Raw genomic sequence first — 20,699 nt, forward strand, 5'->3', positions numbered from 1 at the left:
GGGCTGTTAGAGTGTGTGGGAGTGCCCGCAGGTGTACCCGGCTGGCTCTGAGGGGCGTGTTCTTAAGACCTGAGGCCCTGGACCCGTGTGGGCTGGGAACCTGGCTCTGCCACTACGCAGCCCTTTCGACCCAGGGCAAGGCGTCCGGCTTCTGAGAGACCAGTTTCCTCATCTGCGACATGGGGGTGATAAGAGTACCCGGGAAGATCTGAGGAGCTCACGCGTGTAAAGCCCGCCCGCAGGCCTGGCAAAAAGCATCAGAGCTGACTCACCGGGCACGCGGCAGGTGCCCAGTGCTCTCGTGAGTGTTGTGCTGCTAGTCGCTTGTCTAATCCTCGCCGCCGCGGGGTCAGCAGTAAGGCAGGTATTGATAGTATCTCCATTCTTAAGAGGAGGAAACAAGAACAGAGAGATTAAGTGATTTACCCAAGGCCACACAGCTAGATTTCAAACGAAGGCCGCTGGGCACCAGATCGGCACTGCAGACCTCCATCCCGGGGCCTCCCCTGCACGCATGCACAAGCGTGCACGCGCACGCACACTAGCTGACACCTACCCACACTCTCTCGCTGCGCTTCTCCACCCACACCTGTGCCGCTTCCCCTTCCTGCCCTCCAGGCCCCAGCGGACTGAACCAGGAGCAGGACCTTCCAGACTCACAGCTGCCTCCTGCCCTTCTCAGCCCACTGGCAATACTCTGGGCCGTCCATACAGGGTGCCTCCCACAACCCCCCCCCCCAACCCAGAGCACACGGACCACATTCTGGGTGGGAGGGGCTCCTGCGTACCCCTTACCAGACGGTTCTGAATAATAATTAGAATAACAATAGTTCCCTCTCACGGAGTAATTTTCCTAGAGCTCAGCTAGGCACCTTATCCCCCAGCTAGGCACTTAATCCTCCCAGCAACTCGCAAGGTAGGATTATCATTTCCATTTTGCTCAAAATTAAGGTTCAAAGATGGAAGTGACTTGTCAGGGGCATCGTAGACTTGGACCCACACCCAGGGCTAAGCGGCTGCCTCTCTCGAGCGTTTGCTTTTCCAACAGCACAGCAGTATCTCTCTCTCTCTCTCTCTCTCTCTCTCTCTCTCTCACACACACACACACACACACACACACACACACACACACGGTTTCCACCCACAACACAGACCAGCCGCACAACTCATGCACCTACACGTGAGGTCCACAAGCCTCCCCCCTCCGGCCCCCCCCCATGTTTGCCAGGTCGTGCTCCCTGCCTCCTGCCGCGCCCCTCCACCCCTCCCTCCCACTCACTGGCTGGCTTCTTGAGCTGGAACAAAACCACCTGGGCTCAGCCAGCCACGCTGACCTGCAGCCCCAAGTCTTTTGCTGGTTAATGGCAGGTCCCTGCGGCCCGCCCCACGGCCTTGGGAACAGCTGCCTCCACTTAGATTCCAGCCGCCCCCTTCCCCTCCAGGAGGGAACAAAAGAGAGAAGCTGGGAGGAGAGAGAACAGGAGGGAGGTCTGAGCAGGAAGGGGAGAAGCAAGAAGCTGGTAGGCATCCTTCCACAAGCTCTCACACCCGGCTCCCCCCAGTGATCAGGAGCCCCAGGCTGTGCAGGCCTTAGGCCTTCTCCTGGACTCTATTCTCCCACCGGTAAAACCAAGAGGAGGTTCCTTCCAGCTGAGCTGACACTCAGAGGTTGGTTCTTCCTCCTCTGGACCCAAATATCTGTCAGGGCCAGGCTGGGGGCAAAGGGGACCTGAGGTGCCGTGCTTTGCAGTTTTGGATGGTTCAACGAGCTAAAAAGAACTCTGGGTATAGAGTCCCCAGTATGGGTACAAATTCCAATTCTGTGACAGTCCCTGTGCAATTTTAGGCAGGGTCATCACTAGCCCACATGGCATCTTTGCATAAATAAGGAAAAAAATCCCTCTCTGAGAAGATACTCCCTCAGCTAGGACACGTGGCTTGGCAAGCTGAACACTGACTGGTTAGACTTTCACTCCGCTTCACCCCTTCAGCCTGGTACCTTTGTGCAGGACACAGCCTGCACAACCGTACGTGGCAGTCCTAAGCTTGGCAAGTTTCCTCTCTGAGCCCCAGTGTCTTCCTCTGTAAGACGGGGGAGATCCCATCAGCATCACAGGATGCTAGGTGGTCACCTCATCTATCTCGTTTTGCCCTTTTATCCCCGGGACGTAGCACAGAGGAGGCACTCAATGTCTGGGCGTAAAGGAACGCACAGAGAGCTGGCTGCAGGAAAAGCAGGCTACAAACTATTAAGTGCTGTCTAGTGGAAGGAAGTGTCATCTTAGGTCACTTTCACCCGGGTCAGGAGGGCCCAGGTTGGTCGGGGGCAAGGAGGAGGTGGGTTTAGCAGCTGAGGGACAGGAAGGAGAGTTAGTGGGGGCTGGGGAGCCTGGCTGTAGTGCCCACTATCCCCACAGGCACAGCCTTTTATAGTTGGTCACACAGTTTGCCTTCGCTGCCTTTGCCCCCAGTCCCATGAATTAGCTCCTCTAACCCACACCGGTGTGAGGTGAGTACAAATCACCCGTTTTCCAGATAAACAGAGGCCAAGGAGGTCAGTGACTTGTCCAAGGTCACACCGGTAGAGGAGGTAGGCCAGGATTCAAACCCAGCTCTGTCTCAGACCCGTCAGTTCCACTGGGTGTCATCATTCCCATTTAACAGATGAAGAAACGGAGGCCCCCGAAAGTTTGGTAATGCAGCTAAGCCCCACTGAAGGGTCCACCTCGGGACTTTGTGCCTCCAGCAGGGGGCGTGTCTCGTGTCCTCACCTTCCTGGGCCTCAGTTTCCCTTCTCGGAGATGGGGAAAGGGCCCCTCTCCGCCCTGTGGGAGGGGCCTGGCGGCTCAGGCTGAGCCCCGCCCTGCCGAGCTTCTTTGTCCTCGTCGCACAATGCGCCCTTGCTTGGCATTCCAGGCCTTTGTGGGCCGCGCAGCCAGGCGGCGCCCCCCGCCCGCGTTATCAGCGCCGGGAAGCGGCGGCCGGAGCTGGCGGGGCCTCTCTGGGCCGCCGCCCGAGACATGTGTTGGACACGGGCCTTTCAGGCCTGGAGCCGCCGCACAAAGGCCCGGGAAGAAGGCGGAACAAAGGGCTTTTTCACGCGGCAACTGAAAAGCCGCAGATTAGCTCGCGCGTGCTGCGCAGGCGGGGAGGGGCCGCCGGCCACCCCCCCACCCTCACTCCCACCCCCACCGCCGCCCAGACCCCTCGCCACCGCACTCGCTCAGCCCGGGTCCCTGGGCTGGAGCCTCCACGCCGACCCCCTCTTTCCTGCTCCGAATTCCCCATCCCCCCCCCCCCCCCCCCCCCACCCCCTGAATCCCGCCCCCGGGGGGGGGGGGGTGGCCACGCTCTGCCTGCTTCCCCGTTCTGTGCGTTTGGCACCGTTTGCCATTCTCTGAACAATCCCTGCCCGCCTTTCTCGGAAGGATTCTTTGCACCTCTGTTCCCTCCCCGCCCGGACTGCCTGCCCCGCCCCCTTGACAAGCCCAATTCTAGGGTCACCTCTTATGGAAAGATGATAGAATGTGCAGTGGGTGCTATAGCGCTGTGCCAGGGTCTTTGCCCGCTTCCAGCCCTCACAGCTGTGGGGTGCAAATTATTAGCCCCATTACCCAGCTGCGGAAAACTGAGGCTCAGAAAGGTTGAGGGTGCCCGCGGTCACACAGCAGGTACCGGTGCAGCAGAGATCCAAACCCAGATCCCTTTCCACCCCTCCTCTGTTGGAAAGAGTGTCTCTGCTCCCGGGGTCTCCCTGGCAGGTGGTCCCTCTTTTAGGGTGGGTTGGAGGGGACATGGGCATGGGCTCCACCTGATGCCAGGACACCTCCAATCAGCCCCTCCCTGCCTCCCTCAGGTACGCCATTGACCGTGACTCCGATTTGGATCAGATCTTTGATATCGATGCGGACACGGGCGCCATCGTGACGGGCAAGGGGCTGGACCGCGAGACCGCGGGCTGGCACAACATCACGGTGCTGGCCATGGAGGCTGGTGAGCCGGGGGGCGGGGCGGATATGGGGGGGGGGGGGACGAGGGCAGAGTGAGGGGCGGGGCTGAGGCGGGGCAAAGAGAAAGAAACCCAGCGCTGATGGCTGAGTTGCAGGAGGCAAAAGCTGATGGGCAGGAGCAAAGACCTGGGAAGGATCCCAAGCTGAAAGGCGAAGAGCCGGTCTTGAAGCTGGCTTCCTTCTTTGAGCATTTATTGAGCACCCATTACATACGAAGCCCTGTTTTAGAGGCTGGGGATACAGCCCTGAACAAGACAGAAAAGCTCCTGTCTTTGTGGGGGAGGGCTAGAGTGTCAGCAAACTGATGGAAAGGGTGTACATATGTCAGATGTGTGAAGGGCTAGTAAGAAACCGGGAAGGAAGGCCAGGGAAAGGGACTGGGAAGAAGAGGGTGTTGTTGCTCTTAGAAGAAGGCCTCCCTGAGAAGGAGACATCTCAACAGAGACCTCACTGAAGTGAAGGAGTCGGGCCCATGTCTAAGGGAAGAGTGTTCTAAGGGCAGAGAACAGCCAGTGCAAAGGCCCTGAGGTAGTAGTTTGCCCAGCACGTTGGAGGAACAGCGAGGAAACCAGCATGGTTGGTGAGGGGCAGAGTGATCAGCCATTGTAAGGTCTTTGGACTCGACTCTAAATGAGGTGGGAATCACGGGATGGTGTCGCCATTTGAGCCAAGGAGGGGCCATTGCCTGACGGGATACCTCTGGTGGCTGCTCAAGAATAGACTGGGGGCTGAGGGGGAAAGCAGGAGCTCAGCTGGAAGTTAAATGTGACAGTGGCCTGGGCCAGGGCGATCAGCCACGGAGGGTGCGAGATGTGACCAGCTTTGGGAGACAGGCTGAAAATGGCGCCACACAATGACCGCCGTGGAGGTAAGAGATGGAGAGGGGTCCAGGACTACTCTGAGCTGCTTGGCCTGGGTTTCTGGAAGAGGGCGTGTGTGCGTGGGCAACCGGGGAGGAGTGTGGGCTGGGAGGGAAAAGGTGTGTATGCATGGGGTCCAGATAAGTAAGGCCATGGAAGTGAGGAGCTAAGAGCGCAGGGGTTGACAGAGCCCCAGGAGAGGGGAGAGTGCACTTGCCGGGCCCTGGTCCCCAAGCCCCAAGCCTCCCCCCTCCCCGCCCCCCATCAGCTCTCAGGCTACAGGAGCCAGCAGAGCTGTCTGGAAGCAGCCCTGACACAGCAGAGAGCCTCTGAGCCTCTGAGCCTCGGGTGGGTGGGCGACATTCAGACTTGCCTCTGCACACTTCGGCCCCAAGCCCCTCCGGCCCGTGTGAGCCCCCCTGCCGGCCTTCCTCCTCCTCCGCCTGCTGGCCCCCTCCCACTTTGCGGGCCCCACCGGCCCGTGGGCCAAGGAAGTCCCTCGGCTGAAGTTCCCTTGGTCTCTTTCAACTGCAGTTTAAAAGAAAATACAAAGCTGGCTCAAACCTCGTGCCTGCTGCTCCAGAGCCTTTGAATCCACTCCTCCACGGCATGAAAGGGAGATAAGAAAGGTGGCTGGAGAGGAAGTGGCGGCTGGACTAGGGGGGAGGAGAGCTCCCCCCCCCTACCTCCCTGAACCTGCTCCCTGGGCAGCTGGGGGGACTGGCCCGGCCGCTGGGCCGAGATGCCTCCTCTCCCCGCCCACAAACGCGTGTCCCCCGCTAGCCTGTCACACTGCCTGATACCCCACTCTTGGGTGAAGCCAGTGGGTCTCTTTTCAGAAAGCAGCTAGAGTGGCAGACAAAGTCGGTAACGCTGCCATCGCACAGGAGAAGGTGGAGGGGACCCTCCCACAAACATCTTACAACGTTAACCTAATACACGTTCTGGGCTAGATGCTTTCTAGGGGGGACTTTAATTGAATCAGGATCCGTAACCTATCAGCACCCGTTTTACCGACGGGAAGATGGAGGCCCAGAGAGGAAACTGGCCCAAGGAGGTGCAGCAAGCCTGCCTGGTTCCCTCTACGCCATTGCCACGTGGGCTCCCTTTTCCTGGTACTCTCCGCAGCCAGCCCCACCCCTCTCCCACCCACCCGTCCCTAGCAGCTGAGCATGGGGTAGATGAGGCTCGGAAGGGAGAAGACTGATTACTGGGCTAGACATCCTCCCCCTCAACAACCCCTGCCCAACCTTCACCAGGTATTAATCAATGGGAAAATGAATGGCTCCCACTTCACAGAGCTGGTGGGAAGATTCGGTAGGATCACGCATGGAAAGAACTTAGCCTAGTACTTAATAAGTGCTCAATTAGTGGTATGTATTGATCCTGACTCTGTGCACTTGACTTAAGCACCAACCCGGCGCAAGGCATTTTACAGTGTTGCCTTCGCTGAATGTTCCCACCTGAGAGGTGTCGGCTCTGCCCTTATCCCCAACGTGTGGATGGGAGGTGAAGTCGTTCGTCCACATTCCCAGCCCCAGCCCGTCTGACCCCAAAGCCCGGCTCGCCCCCAGATGCCCCTCGAGTCGCGTTTCTCTGGTGCCAGGCACACATCCGAGAGTGTCACAAATAACCCACCCACTCCAGCTTCTCACCATGGGTGTGAGACAGGGGCAGAATGATTATCCCCACTTTACAGATGAGGAAATAAAGGCTCAGGGAGGAACAGCGATGGCACCATGGTCACAGAGCAAATCCGTGCGGCGCCAGGGCTCCACCCCAGCCCTCCTGCCTCCCAGCAGCCAGCCAAGTGCAATGCCAGTGGGTCTGCCCGCCCATGCCCCCCTGCGGAAGCATCCATTTGACTTGCTCAGAAACCGAGGATGCTGGCAGGGTCACAGTGGCCCCACTTGCTCCGGGCGTAACAAACACGAGGCGACAAGAATCAGAGGGGAAATATTTATACACAGTGGCGGAGCTTGGTGAGCCCCCTTGGAGAACGTTGCACTCGGTCAGGAGCCACTGCCACTGTCATACTGGATTACCTCAAAGACTCCCGAGCCACTTAGTATGCCGGCTCCCCTCTCCCCGAACTTCTGAGTCATCCATTCTGCCCATGCAGACGCTCCTTCCACTGACATTATCTTTAACGTTTTGTAATCATGAAATATTAATGACCAATATTGAATTTAAAGTACAATTTGTGTCTGAATCCTTTGGTGGAAAGGGCAGTTGTAAAGGGACAGTCTTCAAAGAGACGGGGGTGTGGACTTGGAAAGCCAGTGCCAGGGATGGGGGTGCCAGGGGCTGCATCCGGCCCCCTCCCCCAGCATCGTCTGGCCCTACGCTGGTCTGGAGGGGGTGGTCACTAGCTGCCGGGAACAGCAAAGAGTTAACCAGATTAGCAAGAAGCTTCCCCATCTGGGTCACCCCGGGCCCGAGTACGTCTTACAGCACCCTGGTTTTTCCGTCATACCGCGGAGCTCGCGTTATGATTTACATATGCATTTACGTGTGTACCTAATCTCTTTTCCCCAGGAAGCGGTACCCTCCATGAGGGCAGGGTCTCATCTGCATCTGCCCTGTTCATGCAGGGCTGGCACTTAGTAGGCGTGTGTAAATATTTACCAAATGGACGGATGAATGGGCTGACCCGCCCAGTTAGGAAAGCAGGGGGCGTGGCAGGCAAGAACTCTGTGCCAGTTGCGGGGTGAGTTTGGACAGGTCAGTCCCCCCCCCCCCCCCCGCTCATTGCCTTAGTTTCCTCATCTGTAAAGTGGCACTGTTGTTAGATGGCTGCAAACATAATAACTTTACAATGTCTTTACGATAATAGCCGCTTGTGCTTATTTGACGCTTAACGGTGTGCCAGACATCATGTCGAAGGCTTTATATAAAGCATCTCATGTCGTGTACATTTTAGTCTGTGCGTGTAAAGTGCCTAGCATGGTTCCCAACACACGGTACGTGCTATTTGTAGCCAGAGAAAGAATCGGAGGGCAGAAGGAATGTCAGAGATGAGGGACTGCAGTCGCCACCCGCCCCCGCTTCATAGCTGGGGGGACTGAACCCAAGGAAGGGAAGCAACTTACTCAAGTCCACCAGTAAGGCCTTATGACTCCCAGTCCAGTGCTCCTTAGGAGGACAACAGAGGGGGATCTGAGGAGGCTGGAGGAAGGAGCAGGGATGGGGGTGAGGGCTTGCAGAGGAGTGAGAAGGTGCCACAAGGACACGCCCCTCCCCCACGTCTACCCTGGGCCAGTGTTTTCTGAGGGCCTCTAGCCACCACCCATCCTGGGCTGGGTGCTGGGACCTGGTGGTAAACAAGGCTTGGCCACTGCCTTCCGAGCTCACGGAGGGGGGTGGGGCAGGGGCTAGACACGCCAACAGTCAGCTAGAACACAAAGTGGAAGTAAGGGGACAGTGGGCACTCAGGAGGAACACGAAGGGACTTGCCCACCCGGAGGGGAAGAAGGCAAAAAGCCTTTCCTAGAGGAGGGCACATCTGAGTTGGGTCTAAAGGGCTGAGGCAAGAGGGTTTGTTGGCTCCAGGCAGAAAGACCTAGAAGCTGGGCAGTCCACTGGCCATTCTGAGAACAGGGAGATGGAGCGTGGCCAGGGGCCGGGGCTGGGGGCCGGCTGCAGCAGGCCGGTGAGGCGAGCATGCAGAAACTCACTGGTCCTCTACAGGAAGGGCCTTGGATGTCCTGTGCGGAGCCAGACATCTCCTGGAGACAATGGGGAACCAATGCAGGTCTTTGAGCAGAAGACTGATATGGTCAGATGAGCGGTCCCAACGTTCGCTTGGGTTCATGGCTGAACAGGAGGGGGCTGGCCCGGAGCAGGAAAACAGAGGGGAGGCCGTTGTGAAGACTCAGGCTTAGACACGAGCCGGGGGTGTGAGGGCAGGGCTAGGACGGGCAGGAAGAGGCGCCAGGGGAGCAGAGTCTGGGCAAGAGGCTTGGCACAACCCTGCATGGAAGGGGCTGCTTTGAAAGGCACTGAACTCCCCATCACCAGAGGTATGTAAACCAGGCCTGGGTTCCTCGCGCCATGGGTGCCTCCCAGACTCCTGTGCCATCTGAGTACCTAACAGATGACGCCTGGAATAAAGGGTTCGTGACGTGCGTGGAGTCTCCAGGACCAGTTCAGCCCTAGGAAGGAAAACTCTCTCCCACCCAGCCCATTCCAGAGTTCCTGTTTCACCCCGAAGTCCCCCCTCACCCTTTGAAAGACTACGCATCCCTCCCCCCAACAAAGTCAAAGCCTCCAGAGGAGGAAGCCAAAGAGATCTCAAAGGCCCGAGAGAGACGAGAGAGATGGGGAAGGGTGCCTAAACCTGGTGGTCCCACTACAGGGGAGTTGGGACAGGGCAGGGGTGTAAGGACTCCGCTTTCGACAGCCCTGACTCCCCTCCCCTGGAGCGCCCCCACTTGCTCACCCAGCCCCCTCACCGGTCTGCACGCTTGTCTTGGCCAGCGGGTAATTGGGATGATAAATCTTCCTGCCCAGCTGGCCAGCTCTAATCAGAGCCTGGTGTTTGGATGCAATTTAATTCTCTCGGGAGAGGGAGGGGCTGGGGGGGGACTGGAGAAGAGGGTCCGGCTCTGCTGCCCACCCCCCACCGCAAGTGAGTGGGAAGGAGGTGCCTTTGAGCTGCCCCCCAACCTCTCTCCCTCCCCTCCCCCTGCCCCTCCCCCCACCCTCTCCCCTCCAGTCCCTCCCTCCTCGCCCTGACTTCTCACTCTCTCTGTGGCAGCCAAGAACTTCCGAGTGCAGCTCCTATTTGTTTTACTGATGAGAAAACCTTAGTCCAAAGAGAGAGGCAGGAACAGGGTCACACGGGCTGACTGGTTCTCAGATGGAGACACCTTGGAGGGGGTGCAGCCCCCACAGGGTCAGTCCATCCGGAGAGGGCTTGGTCTCTCCCTGTGGCCTCCCCAGCATCCCAGCATAGTCAGGGATGCCATAGACAGTGAAATCCATTCCTTCGACAATCTTTACTAAGCACCTACTATGTGCCATGCACATCACGGTAAGCAAAACAGAAATTCTGCTTACTTTCCGGTGGGGGAGATCGGTGATGAGCAAGTTCAAGTAAGGCAAAATAGAGGGGGTGTTGGGTAAGCATTATGGAGAGAAAGCAGGGAAGGGAGTGTCTGGTGGGGTGGCAAGGGGTGTATTTAAATACGGTCATCAGGAGAGGTCTCTCTGAAAAGGCATCTGGGCAAAGAACTGAAGGATCGAAGTTGGGGCAGAGCCAAAGAGGGGTGGGTGAGGGACAAAGCCGGGGAGGTGATAGCGGCAAGATTGTGTGCGGCCTGCGAGCATGTAGGACTTGGGTGTATATTCTGATGGCCCAGGACTGAGGCAGTCAGGGAGAGCTTCCAGGAGGAGGCAGAGACATTCGTTCAGGACTTTGAGGCGAGTAGGACTCTGACAGCTAAAGACGGCAAGAAAGGCAGTACCGCCTGGTGATTGGAGGCTCCCCCTTTGGAGCCAGACCCAGGTTCGATCCCAGATTGATCGGTCGTTCCCTAGGAGACCTCTCTGAATGGGTTCCTCATCAGTAAAACGCCAATAATACTAGTCTCTACCTCCCACAACGGTTGACACGACGAAATGGGGCAGCACAGACCCTGGCCCACAGCGCATGCTCCGTAGGTGTTTGCTGATGTCTTTCCGGGCAGGCTCACGTTCCTAGGGGTGCCCCTAACAGTTACCAGGCCAGCTCCCAGCTCCTCTTCCCTTCCCAGTGGCCCCCAGCCCTCCAAGCCCGGTCTGGTTCAGATACCAGGTAAGTACCTGCCAGGGGCTGCGGTCTTCCTTGGAGGGGATCCAGGACCTCATCTGCAGCCCGCCCTTCCCCTCGGGGAGATGCCGTTCCCCTTCCTTCCCATCCCCGTCACCTGATTACTTCCTCGTTGGATCTCGGCCCAAAGGTCACTTACTTCAGGGAAAACGTCCCTGCACCCACCCCGCTCCCGAACCTTTCTCTCTTAGCTCTTATCAGAGTCTGGAGTGATGTCTATCCCCGCCACCAGACTGACAGACCGCGTTGGTCTCGTTCACCGTTAAGTCCTTGGCGCAAAGGAGGCACTCGATTCATAATTGTCAGCAAAACCCAGAAGTCTCAGCTCCAAACCGCTCAGTCCAATCCCCTGTCCATTATACGTCAGGGGCTCTGAGGCCCAGAGAAGGAAGGAGACCTGCCCACATGGTTCAGCAGTTCTTCCTGAGGCACCCACTGAACTGTCCAGCCTCCTCGGCCGCGCAGGCCCCCAGGGCTTCACCTGCCACCTTCTCGGATTCATAGTGAGCTAGCTCGGGGAGGAAGCACCAGGCCGAAGCACGTTTAATTTTCATTTAGGAATCTGTTAAGGCTGCAGGCCTGCTCAGCTCCGGGCTGTCAATCAGCCTTTCTCAAGGCTGCATCAATTAGTTTAAAAATATTGAATGCAATTTTGCCTGACACAACATATTGCAGCTACTGCAAAATATAATTTATTTTAGAAGAAGAAATAATTAAACTAATTTGCATGTCAGTCAGCTGAACATAGATGCCAAGAGGGGGGTTGAGGCCCATGGGGCACCCAGGGCACCTGCTGCTGGGTGTTGGGGAAGGTCGGCTTGGGCCTGGGTCCGAGCAGTAGCTGTCGCCGGAGGGCCACACATCCAGGCTGCAGGAGAGTCTGCCTGCCTTGTGTCTAGACCAAGCACTGGCCTGAGAGGCAGAAGACCCAGGTCCCAACCCAGCTCTGCACTGACTCGCCTGGGGCTCTGGGCAAAGTCCTGACCCTCAGTTTTCTCCTCTACAAAATGGGTTTAGCCAGACCTCTTTTACAGGTTGTTTTGAGGTCAAATGAGGTCACAGATACGAAAGTTTGTTATAAACTGGAACGTCCCGCACAGCGGTGAAGGTCAATTAACTGATGGATTCTTTGTTTTTTTCCCAGAAACATTTAAATGGGTAACATTACGAATTCATTATTAGCAATTATCACAAACGATGTTGATCAGGAGGGGTTTGGAGGAAGCCCACCAGAAGTAAGACGTCAGATGGGACTCCCCCCACCCGCCAGTCACCCGGGGCCGTGGCTGGCAACCCTTGGCACACATTAGACTCCTGGAGCTGTTAAAAAAAACCTTAAGCCTTGGGCATAAGTGCTTTCTCAAGGCTTTCCCAGGCGATTCTAAATGTGCAGCCAGGCTGGAGGCCGCCGTGATGTCATGGGCACCGGAGACCGACGGAGGGCTGGCCCACAAGCTCCGGGGGTGCCAGGCCAGCCCCAAACTCAGGGGGCCCCGGGATAAGCTCTGCAGGTGGCAAATTTGGCAACCTACAGGCACCCCCTTCCCCGCTCACTCAGCTGCCCCGCCTCTGAGATCCCGGACCCTCAGCTATGCCAAAGGGTTCAGGCCTTCCCCAAGTGGTGACCTGTGACATTTTAAGGTAGGACAACAACAAAAAGGTAATTATGTGAGGTGAGGGATGGGTTAACTAACCTGGTTATGGGACACGTTTCACGAGATACACGTGTCTCAAATCGTCACATCTTAAACTTACACAAGGCTATATGTCAATTCTGTCTCAATAAAGCTAGAGATGGGGGAAAAAAAGGGGGGGGGAGCCAGAAGAGACCCAGCAGGTCCCAAAGGAATGGTGCAATAATGCGGGTCTCGCCAGCAGTGGACCCAGCCCCCCACCCCCCACCCCCACTCTCCACAGTGGGTCTGCCGCGGAGAAGCTCGCCCCGCTCTGGGGTCCCCCTTCTGCATGGCGCATAGGCTCCATCACCCCTTCCCTCTGCCTCAGCGGGGAGAGAGGTGCCTGGTCCTGGCAGCGGGCCTCACCCTCCCCACCTCCTCTCCTCCCAAATGCACCCACCTTCTGTCTGTTTAAGTTCTCCGGCAGCACGCTCTTAAAAATAACGGCTTGCCGGGCATTCCCAGTCACGACTCCAATCTCCCGCCCCCAGAAAAGCCCCCTCTAATCACTGAAGCAGCAGGTCTGGGTGAGCTGAGAAGATAAGGTGCCCCTGGCTACGGGGAGCTCCAGAGAGGGGTCAGGGTCTGAGTTAATTAAGGCCTCGCCCCCCTCCCTTCCCTGACCCCCGGGAGATGGCTGCAACTGCCTCCCAACCCCATTTCTCTTTGTGTGCGGTGGCCCCTGAGTTCAGTGAAAAGAGGCAGCTGATCAACCTCACTCCCCGCCAGAACTCGTGGGGTTCCTGGCTGCCTGGCAGCTTCCAGGCTCCCCCCAAAATAGCTCCCGGCCAGAGACCCAGCCATCAGGTCACTGCTTGAAAGGGGTGGCTTCCTCTCCTAGTCCTCGAGGTCGCTGGCTGGTAAAGCTTGTCGGTAACAAACTCATGACTAAGATAGCTGAGAGCAGGGCACCAACGAGCACCCAAGAGGTTTGAGGGGCAAGGGGCAGAAAAGGCCAACACGCAGGGTGCTGCTCAGAGAGGACAGGCTGGGGCGAGGTATCCTTGAATCACTTGATGTCGTTGCTGAAAGGACCCTTGAAGGATGTCTGTTTATTTAACAAATCCTCATATAGCACTTGCTATGTGTTACATACGCACTTTTAAGTGCTTTGCAGATAATTAACTCAATCTGTCCTCTTAACCAACCCATTACTAGGAGCCCCTTTTTGCTGGTGAGAAAGTGGAGGCACAGAGAGGTCGAGCGACCTGCCACAGATCACACAGCTACTAAGTGGCGGAGTTGAGATCGGAACACCTTGACTCGGAGACCTTGCTCTGAATCACTATGCTCTCTGTTCATTGTCCACATGTGGAAAGTGATGTCGGGGAGGGAAAGGTCTTACCCAAGATCAGACACTGGGTCAAAGACAGAGCCACGCCAGGAATTCAAGCCTCTTTCCGTGAAAGTCCTCCCAGACTTCATTCATTCGTCCAACAGAAGTATCAGAACCTACTCTGGGCCGTATCCCACAATGCCGGGGGCCCAAGGATTAATACAACAGGGACCTTGACCTCAAAGACATCACGGGTAGAAGCGTGGGGAGGTCATGGTTTGGCTGAGGGCCCCGGCCAAGACTCACACCCAGTGGCCTTGTCTTGCCCTTTCAGGATCAGCTCTCGAAAGGGCAGAGGTTTGGGGGTCCAGGTGCCAGAAGCCCATTCCTTTCATGTTTCTCGTGCTTTAGTTTCTCTGCTGCCAAGCGGGGATCTACATGGAACCAAAGCCCAGGATTTCCGCCAGGGTACCTGAAATAATGGATGTGGATACTCCAGGCGCATTCTGTGCGCTCGATGGTGATGGGATGCTGAGCGTAGGATGTTGGCTGATGGCAACGGCCATGACAGTTTTGCTGGGGGTGGGAGTAGGGGTGGTGATATGACGGTGACATGGGTCTTTACCGGTGGGACTAATGGCAGTTAACGATGGCGCTGGTAATGGGTGACAGCGATGGTGTTGACGACGGTGATGGGGCGGCACTGGGGGTTATGGTGGCGGAGGTTGCCATGATACATGATATGATACCAGGGGTGCCAATGCCAAAGGCAATGGTGGTGACGGTGACAGTGACAGTGACAGTGATGATTACACCGATGACCTAGTGGGTGGTGATGGATGGTGACGGCAACAGTGCTGGTGACCCACTCATGCCAGACGTCCTCAGTCCTGATCCTCCTACCTGCTTGATCAACCCACAGATCTCTCAGCATGACCCCGCTGCCTAGTCTGGTCCTAGCAGCAGATGGGGGCTTGTCTAGATCTCGCACTGGATGCCTCTCACCCTGCTCCTGTGATCTCGCTGCAGACAATCATGCCCAGCTCTCCCGGGCATCCCTAAGGATCCGAATCCTGGATGTGAACGACAATCCCCCGGAGCTGGCCACCCCCTACGAGGCAGCGGTGTGCGAGGATGCCAAGCCAGGACAGGTACACTGAGGGGCTGGGGCCGGGGGCCTGTTGCCAGGACTGGCCGGGACACCCTCTATCCAGGTCCAGAGTGGGCTCAGCCTCGCCTCAGCTCCCTGCCCTGTCCTCACCCTTCAGCTTATCCAGACCATCAGCGTGGTGGACAGAGACGAGCCTCAGGGCGGGCATCGCTTCTATTTCCGCCTGGTGCCCGAAGCACCCAGCAACCCTCATTTCTCCCTGCTTGACATCCAAGGTGAGTCACCTCTGAACCACCAAATCCTAGGAGGCGTGGAGGGAGGGGCCTAGCCTCCCCTTCCCATGTTATAGGGGGAGAGGCTGGGGCACGCAGAGGATCAGCGTCGGGTTCAACATCACCCAGAAAATCTGGGCCAGGCTGGAGCTGTTAGCCAGCCCACTGGCCAAACCCTGGAGCACAAGCTGGGGGTGAGTTGGCAGAGTGGAGAGGGGGCACCCCAAGAGAAGAGAGTGGAAAGATACAGAAAAGGAACAGATGAGGAGTGGGTTGGCCAGAGTCCTGGATGGAAAGAGCCCCGGGTCTGAGTGAAGATTGAAATAGCCCACGTGCACACACTCCCACCCTTCAGTTTAAAAAGCTCTGTGTCCCACTCATGTTTCTCTTTGCCTCCTCACGGCCGTCCTGGGAAGTGGGAGGTGGTTTTCTTACCCCTCCTCCTATTTTGCCCCCTGTGATAAAACGGAGACTCTAAGAGGAAAGGGGCCGGGGGGCCGGGGTGGCTCAGTCGGTTAAGCATCCGACTTGGGCTCCGGTCGTGACCTAGTCGTTCGTGAGTTCTAGCCCCACGATGGGCTCTGCTGTCACCATGGAGCCCGCTTCAGATCTGCTCCCTCTCTCTCGGCCCCTCCCCCGCTTACGCGTCCGCTCTCTCTCTCTCTCTCTGTCTCTCTCTCTCTCTCTGTCTCTAATAAACATTTAAGAGACGGGGACCCACCCAGGGCCATGCAGGGAGTCAGTCAGTGGTGGGCTGGGATTCCAAGCCACCCCTGTCTCAGATCCAGCACGCTTCCTGCTTTAGCTCACTCACCACCTTGCAAGTGATGGCCCAGCCTGAGCTGATCGCACTGTGAGACATCCCTCAAGAAGCCTCAGTCTGAAACTTTGAGGAATGAGCTACGGGAGGGGGACTGTCAGTGCGCTGGGAGTGAGGTCCCTGGCCCAGGCTCAGCCAGGGCCTCTCGGTGCAACCCCAGCAAGGTCTGCACCTCCCTAAGCCTCCGTTGTGTCATCTGCAAAATGGGGCTGAAAATGCCTGTCCTCGCCCTTTAGCTCGGCTGAAGGTGGCTAGGTGGCCCCAACGAGATGAGGGCTACCAAGGTATATTGTTAGTACCCAGAACGTGTCATTTCCTGCTTTCAGCAATTATTTATTGAGCGCTTATTGAAACACGGTGCCTATATATCAGGTACTATTCTAGGGCCTGAGAATACAGCGGCAAACAAGACGAAACCCCTGCCTTCATGGAGTTGACCTTCTGGTGAGGGGAGGTAGAAAGTAAACAAATAAATAATATGTCGGGCATGCTAAGTGGCTGGAACGTGGGTCATGCAATCTCCCCAAGAGTCTGGACCTTGTTTTGTTCAGTGCTGGGCCCCGAGTGCCTGGCACATAGTGGGTGTTCAATCAAACGTGTTAAACAAAACGGGGGAAAGTAAAGCCGAGTAAGAGTAGGAGCTATCTTACTTTTTTTTTTTTAACGTTTATTTATTTTTGAGACAGGGAGAGACAGAGCATGAACAGGGGAGGGTCAGAGAGAGGGAGACACAGAATCTGAAACAGGCTCCAGGCTCTGAGCTGTCAGCACAGAGCCCGACGCGGGGCTCGAACTCACGGACCGTGAGATCATGACCTGAGCCGAAGTCGGCCGCTTAACTGACTGAGCCACCCAGGCGCCCCGAGTAGGAGCTATCTTAAATAAAGGGGTCTGGGAAGCCCTCTCTGAGGGAATCAAGAGTGGTGGAGATCTAAAGGAAATTAGGGAGTAAGTCATGCTGATAACTGGACAAAGAATGATCCAGGTAGACAGAACAGTAAGTGCAAAGGCCCTGAGGAGGCAGCAGGCCTGGGATGTTCAAGGAACAGGAAGCCTGCGTGGTTGGAATGAGGGGGTGCCAGGACTAGGAGACCAGGCCATGTTGATTCTTTCTGACCCTGGAACATCTCTGGGATCACCCCCGAGACCTTTATAATGCTTCCCTCCAAAAGAAGGGACGTCAGTGGTCTCGGAAGCCAGACCTTCTGTATTTCCGAGAGTCATATTAAAAATATCTCACAACCAATCAAAAGGGACACTGACCATAAATAACCTGGCACGGGACCCTAGAACCCTGCTGGGCCCGGCTTCACCCCCTCAATGGCTTGATTGTTGGGGGTGGGCATGGGGAAAAGGCTAAGGCAGCAGGGAGGGACGTGGGACACTCAGAGTCATAGCTATTTAAGCCTTTCTGGAAGTATTTCAATATTTTAACAACGGGTAGTGCCTTGCCTGCTCATTATTCCAGTGGTATCCTGAGTTGGCCCCGGGAGACACAAATAGGCCTGGCTTAACCTCATCAAGTTCACAAGTCTTTCCAACCCAAGGGGCCTAAAGTTCTGTCCCAACTGCCTCTGTTTGATGGGGAGCCGCCAGGAGCTCCCATCCGGCGCGACCACCTGGTGTGAGCTCCAGGAGAAGGGTGGCGGGCCATGTGTTGAGCTCAGCACAGCCGCTGAAGGGCTCCTCCGCCAGCCCCCTAGCCCCTTCCCACGGCCTGCCAAGCCCCCTCCTCCTCACCGTATAAATATCCTGGGTGACAAACAGCTACCCCAACCCATCTGTTTCTTTGTACACATTTGTAGCCAGTTTGGAAACGTGATTTATAAATATTGCTTTCCCAGCCAGGGATTAACACTGATGTATGTCAGGCCAGATGGATGGATACGGTGCTGGGCGCAGATCCTGCCTGGAAGGGTGGGGTAAGGGTCTGGGGTGGCCAGCGACTTCCCCAGGTGAAGCCAGCCACTGCCCAGGAGGGCAGCTCGGGAGGTTGAGGGATGATGCCCAGGGATTCCCCTTTGTCGAGGAGTGGCAGGGACCAGAGCTCTCAGACCATATGGCTTCGTGGCCAAAGACAGCAACCCCGAGAAACAAACATCTCTCCCCTCCTCTGTTCTTGCTTGGGAATTTGAGGCTGAGCCAGAGCCAGGCACTCATTTTTCAAATCTGTCTACTTCTCTGTCCCTCTACAACCACTATCCTCTCACACCTAAAACACACAGTGTCTTCCTGACTGATCTTCCACATCCACTCGTGCTTTAGATTAGAAACTCCCTTGCCCCACACATAGGCTCAGCGAGGGCAGGGACCATGTCTGTCTTGTTCAATGCTGTACCCTCAAGGGCTAGACTAATCCTGGCATACAGAGGGTGCTCAATTAGTATTTGCTGTGGGATTAGTCTCTTCTTTGCTTAAAACCCACCAATCAGTGGCCTCCTGCTGCTTTTAAGAAAATAACCCCAATTCCTTACAACGGCCTCCAAGACTTCCCATGAGGAGCCCACCCCGACTCCCAGACTCACTTTGATTCACTCTAGCCACTCCTTCATCCCTCCAGTCCCAAAGCACTGCTTTAGTTCCTTGAACATCTTGTGCTTCTTCCAACCTCAGGGCCTTTGCATGGGCTGTCCCCGCTCCTTGAACTCATCACTCAGGGCTCAGCAATAATATCACTTCTTCCAAGAAGATCTCTCTGACCTCTGAGACCGAGTCAGGTCCTCCGTTAGGTGCTCTTCCTGTACTTTTTCCTTCTTAGCACTCACCATGGTTTGTAACTGTAGACTAAATTGTGAGTTTATTTAATTAACACGTTTCTCACAGTAGGATCTGAGCTCAGATCCAGGACTATGATTGGTTCAGCTCTCCATTGTTTTCTTCCAGCGACTAGTAGGGTACTAGGACATAGTACTTACTCAGTAAAGATTTATTGGATGGATGGATGGATGGATGGATGGATAGATGGATGGATGGATAGATGGATGGATGGATGGATGGATGGATGGATGGATGATTTAATGGAAAATATAGCTATGCCACCAATTCACGGACTAAATTCAGACAAGTCACTTCTCTCTGAGCCTCAACTTCCACGTGTATAAAATGGGAATAATGTCACAACACTTGGTGGCTGTGATGATTAAACATCACTATATATTTCATGCATCTACACAATCCTTGATGCATAGAAAGCATGCAGTCAGCACAAAGGAGTCCCACATCATTTCCTCTTCCTCGTCTCGCTCTTGAGCCTCCTTTCCTGCCTATCTGGGAAGACAGATATTTTCACAGCCGGGGGTGATTCTCCCTCTGACGGGGAGGCTGGAGTCGCGGCAGAGCTTGAGGAGCTGACCCGGGACCACCAGTGACCTCAAACGTTGCAGGTCATGCAAGTGTCATTCTTCAAGTCTGGCTCGGTGCCAGGGGAGAGTCAGGCACACCCGAACCTAACGCCACGTGACAAGTCCTGTAACAGAAGTGTGCGTGGCACCTGCATAGTCAGAGCAAGGAGGGACAAGCCATAAATCCTTCCTTTCCAGGGAGGCAGAGAAAGGAGGCCACGGAAAGGAGGTGACATTTAGCTGGAGCATGACAGATGAGGAATTTGCACAGGCAAGAAGGTGGAGTGGGCCCACCCAGAGAGTGGGCACGTGGGCCGCGTAGGGAACAGGGGGTGGGCCACAAACGACTTAGCGGCCGGCAGCTACTGAGAATTTCTCTGTGCCGGGACCCGTTCTAAGGGTTATTCGTGAATCTCGCCACATTTTCCTCGGTTACAGATGAGGAACCCGAGGCCCAGGGTAGCTTAGTGAGCTCCTGAGCTGGCCAACGATCGACTTGGCATTATTTTTTTAACATTTTAGTGGAAACTTGAAAATATGTACAAAAGTAGATAGAATCTCCTGAAATCTCCTGATACTCATCCCATGAAATCTCCTCATCCCATGAGCTTCGACCCATGATTCATCTTGTGAGAGCTCGATCTGTAGTTCATAGGTGTGCTCAAGGTCACAGGCCAGCTCTTTTCTCCTGTATCGTGCCCACGATCAGGGGAGGCCAGGACTAGGGGACTGAATTGGGCTAACTGGGGCCACCAAGCCAGGGAAGGGACCCAGACTGCTGAAGTCTGAGGTCAGAGGGGTTAGCGGGAAGACTGTGGGGGCAGGGAGAAGGACGCAGGAGTGAAGCCTGGGCCCTGGGCAGGAAGGCAGGGCCCCCTTGTGTGGGGCTGGCTGCAAAGGGCGGGGGCAGCAGCCAGCCGGGCTCTGAGTGCTCCTGTGTCACTGCACTGACGGCCATCAAGGGGATGGAGGCTCAGGGGTGGCCTGGCCCGTACAGGAGAGGGACGGCATCCCCCGGGAACCGGCTGGCGTGGTGCACTGACCACGGCTGATGTTAGTTCGTTGTCCTCTGTGGTCACACGTGTAGAAAGGAGACCTTGGTGCACTAGGGTCCCCTCATCAGGCCCCAGGGGCCAGGTCCCGGCCCTCCAGGCTCAGCCACTTAGACTCCAGCCAGAAAGAGCCCTCAGCCAAAGCCCGTGCTGGAGAAGACTAGTCTTCTCTGTGACCCGGGACTTGTCAGGGCCCAGGAAGCCACAACCCAAGGACCGCGGGGCCCCAGGGTCGGGGTGTCTGGGTGTCCGGGGTAGAACAAAAACAGGCTGTTGAGATGAATGAGGGAAAAAAAACAAAATGACATAGCCAGGGACAGGACCTTGGCCCAGCTGGGGACAGAATCTTGGAAAAGCTGGGGACAGGACCTTGGCACAGCTGGGGACAAAACCTTGGAATAGCTGAAAACAGAATCTTCAGACAGCTGGGAATAGAATCTCGTGACAGCCAAGGACAGAAGCGGGGGCT

General features: G+C 56.2%; 1 protein-coding gene across 1 annotated transcript in view; it reads left to right on the forward strand.

Moving 5' to 3' along the window:
* The window catches only part of CDH22 (cadherin 22), an 82,959-nt gene that overhangs the window by 57,693 nt on the left and 4,567 nt on the right, over nt 1-20,699 (forward strand). The window contains exons 13-15 of the mRNA XM_040446789.1: nt 3,857-3,993; nt 14,664-14,785; nt 14,903-15,020. Of these exons, the coding sequence (XP_040302723.1) occupies nt 3,857-3,993; nt 14,664-14,785; nt 14,903-15,020 (377 nt within the window). The remainder of the gene's footprint in view (nt 1-3,856; nt 3,994-14,663; nt 14,786-14,902; nt 15,021-20,699) is intronic.

Source organism: Herpailurus yagouaroundi, unplaced genomic scaffold, assembly GCF_014898765.1.
Source record: "Herpailurus yagouaroundi ecotype Mexico unplaced genomic scaffold, PumYag 196, whole genome shotgun sequence".
Taxonomy (NCBI): domain Eukaryota; kingdom Metazoa; phylum Chordata; class Mammalia; order Carnivora; family Felidae; genus Herpailurus; species Herpailurus yagouaroundi.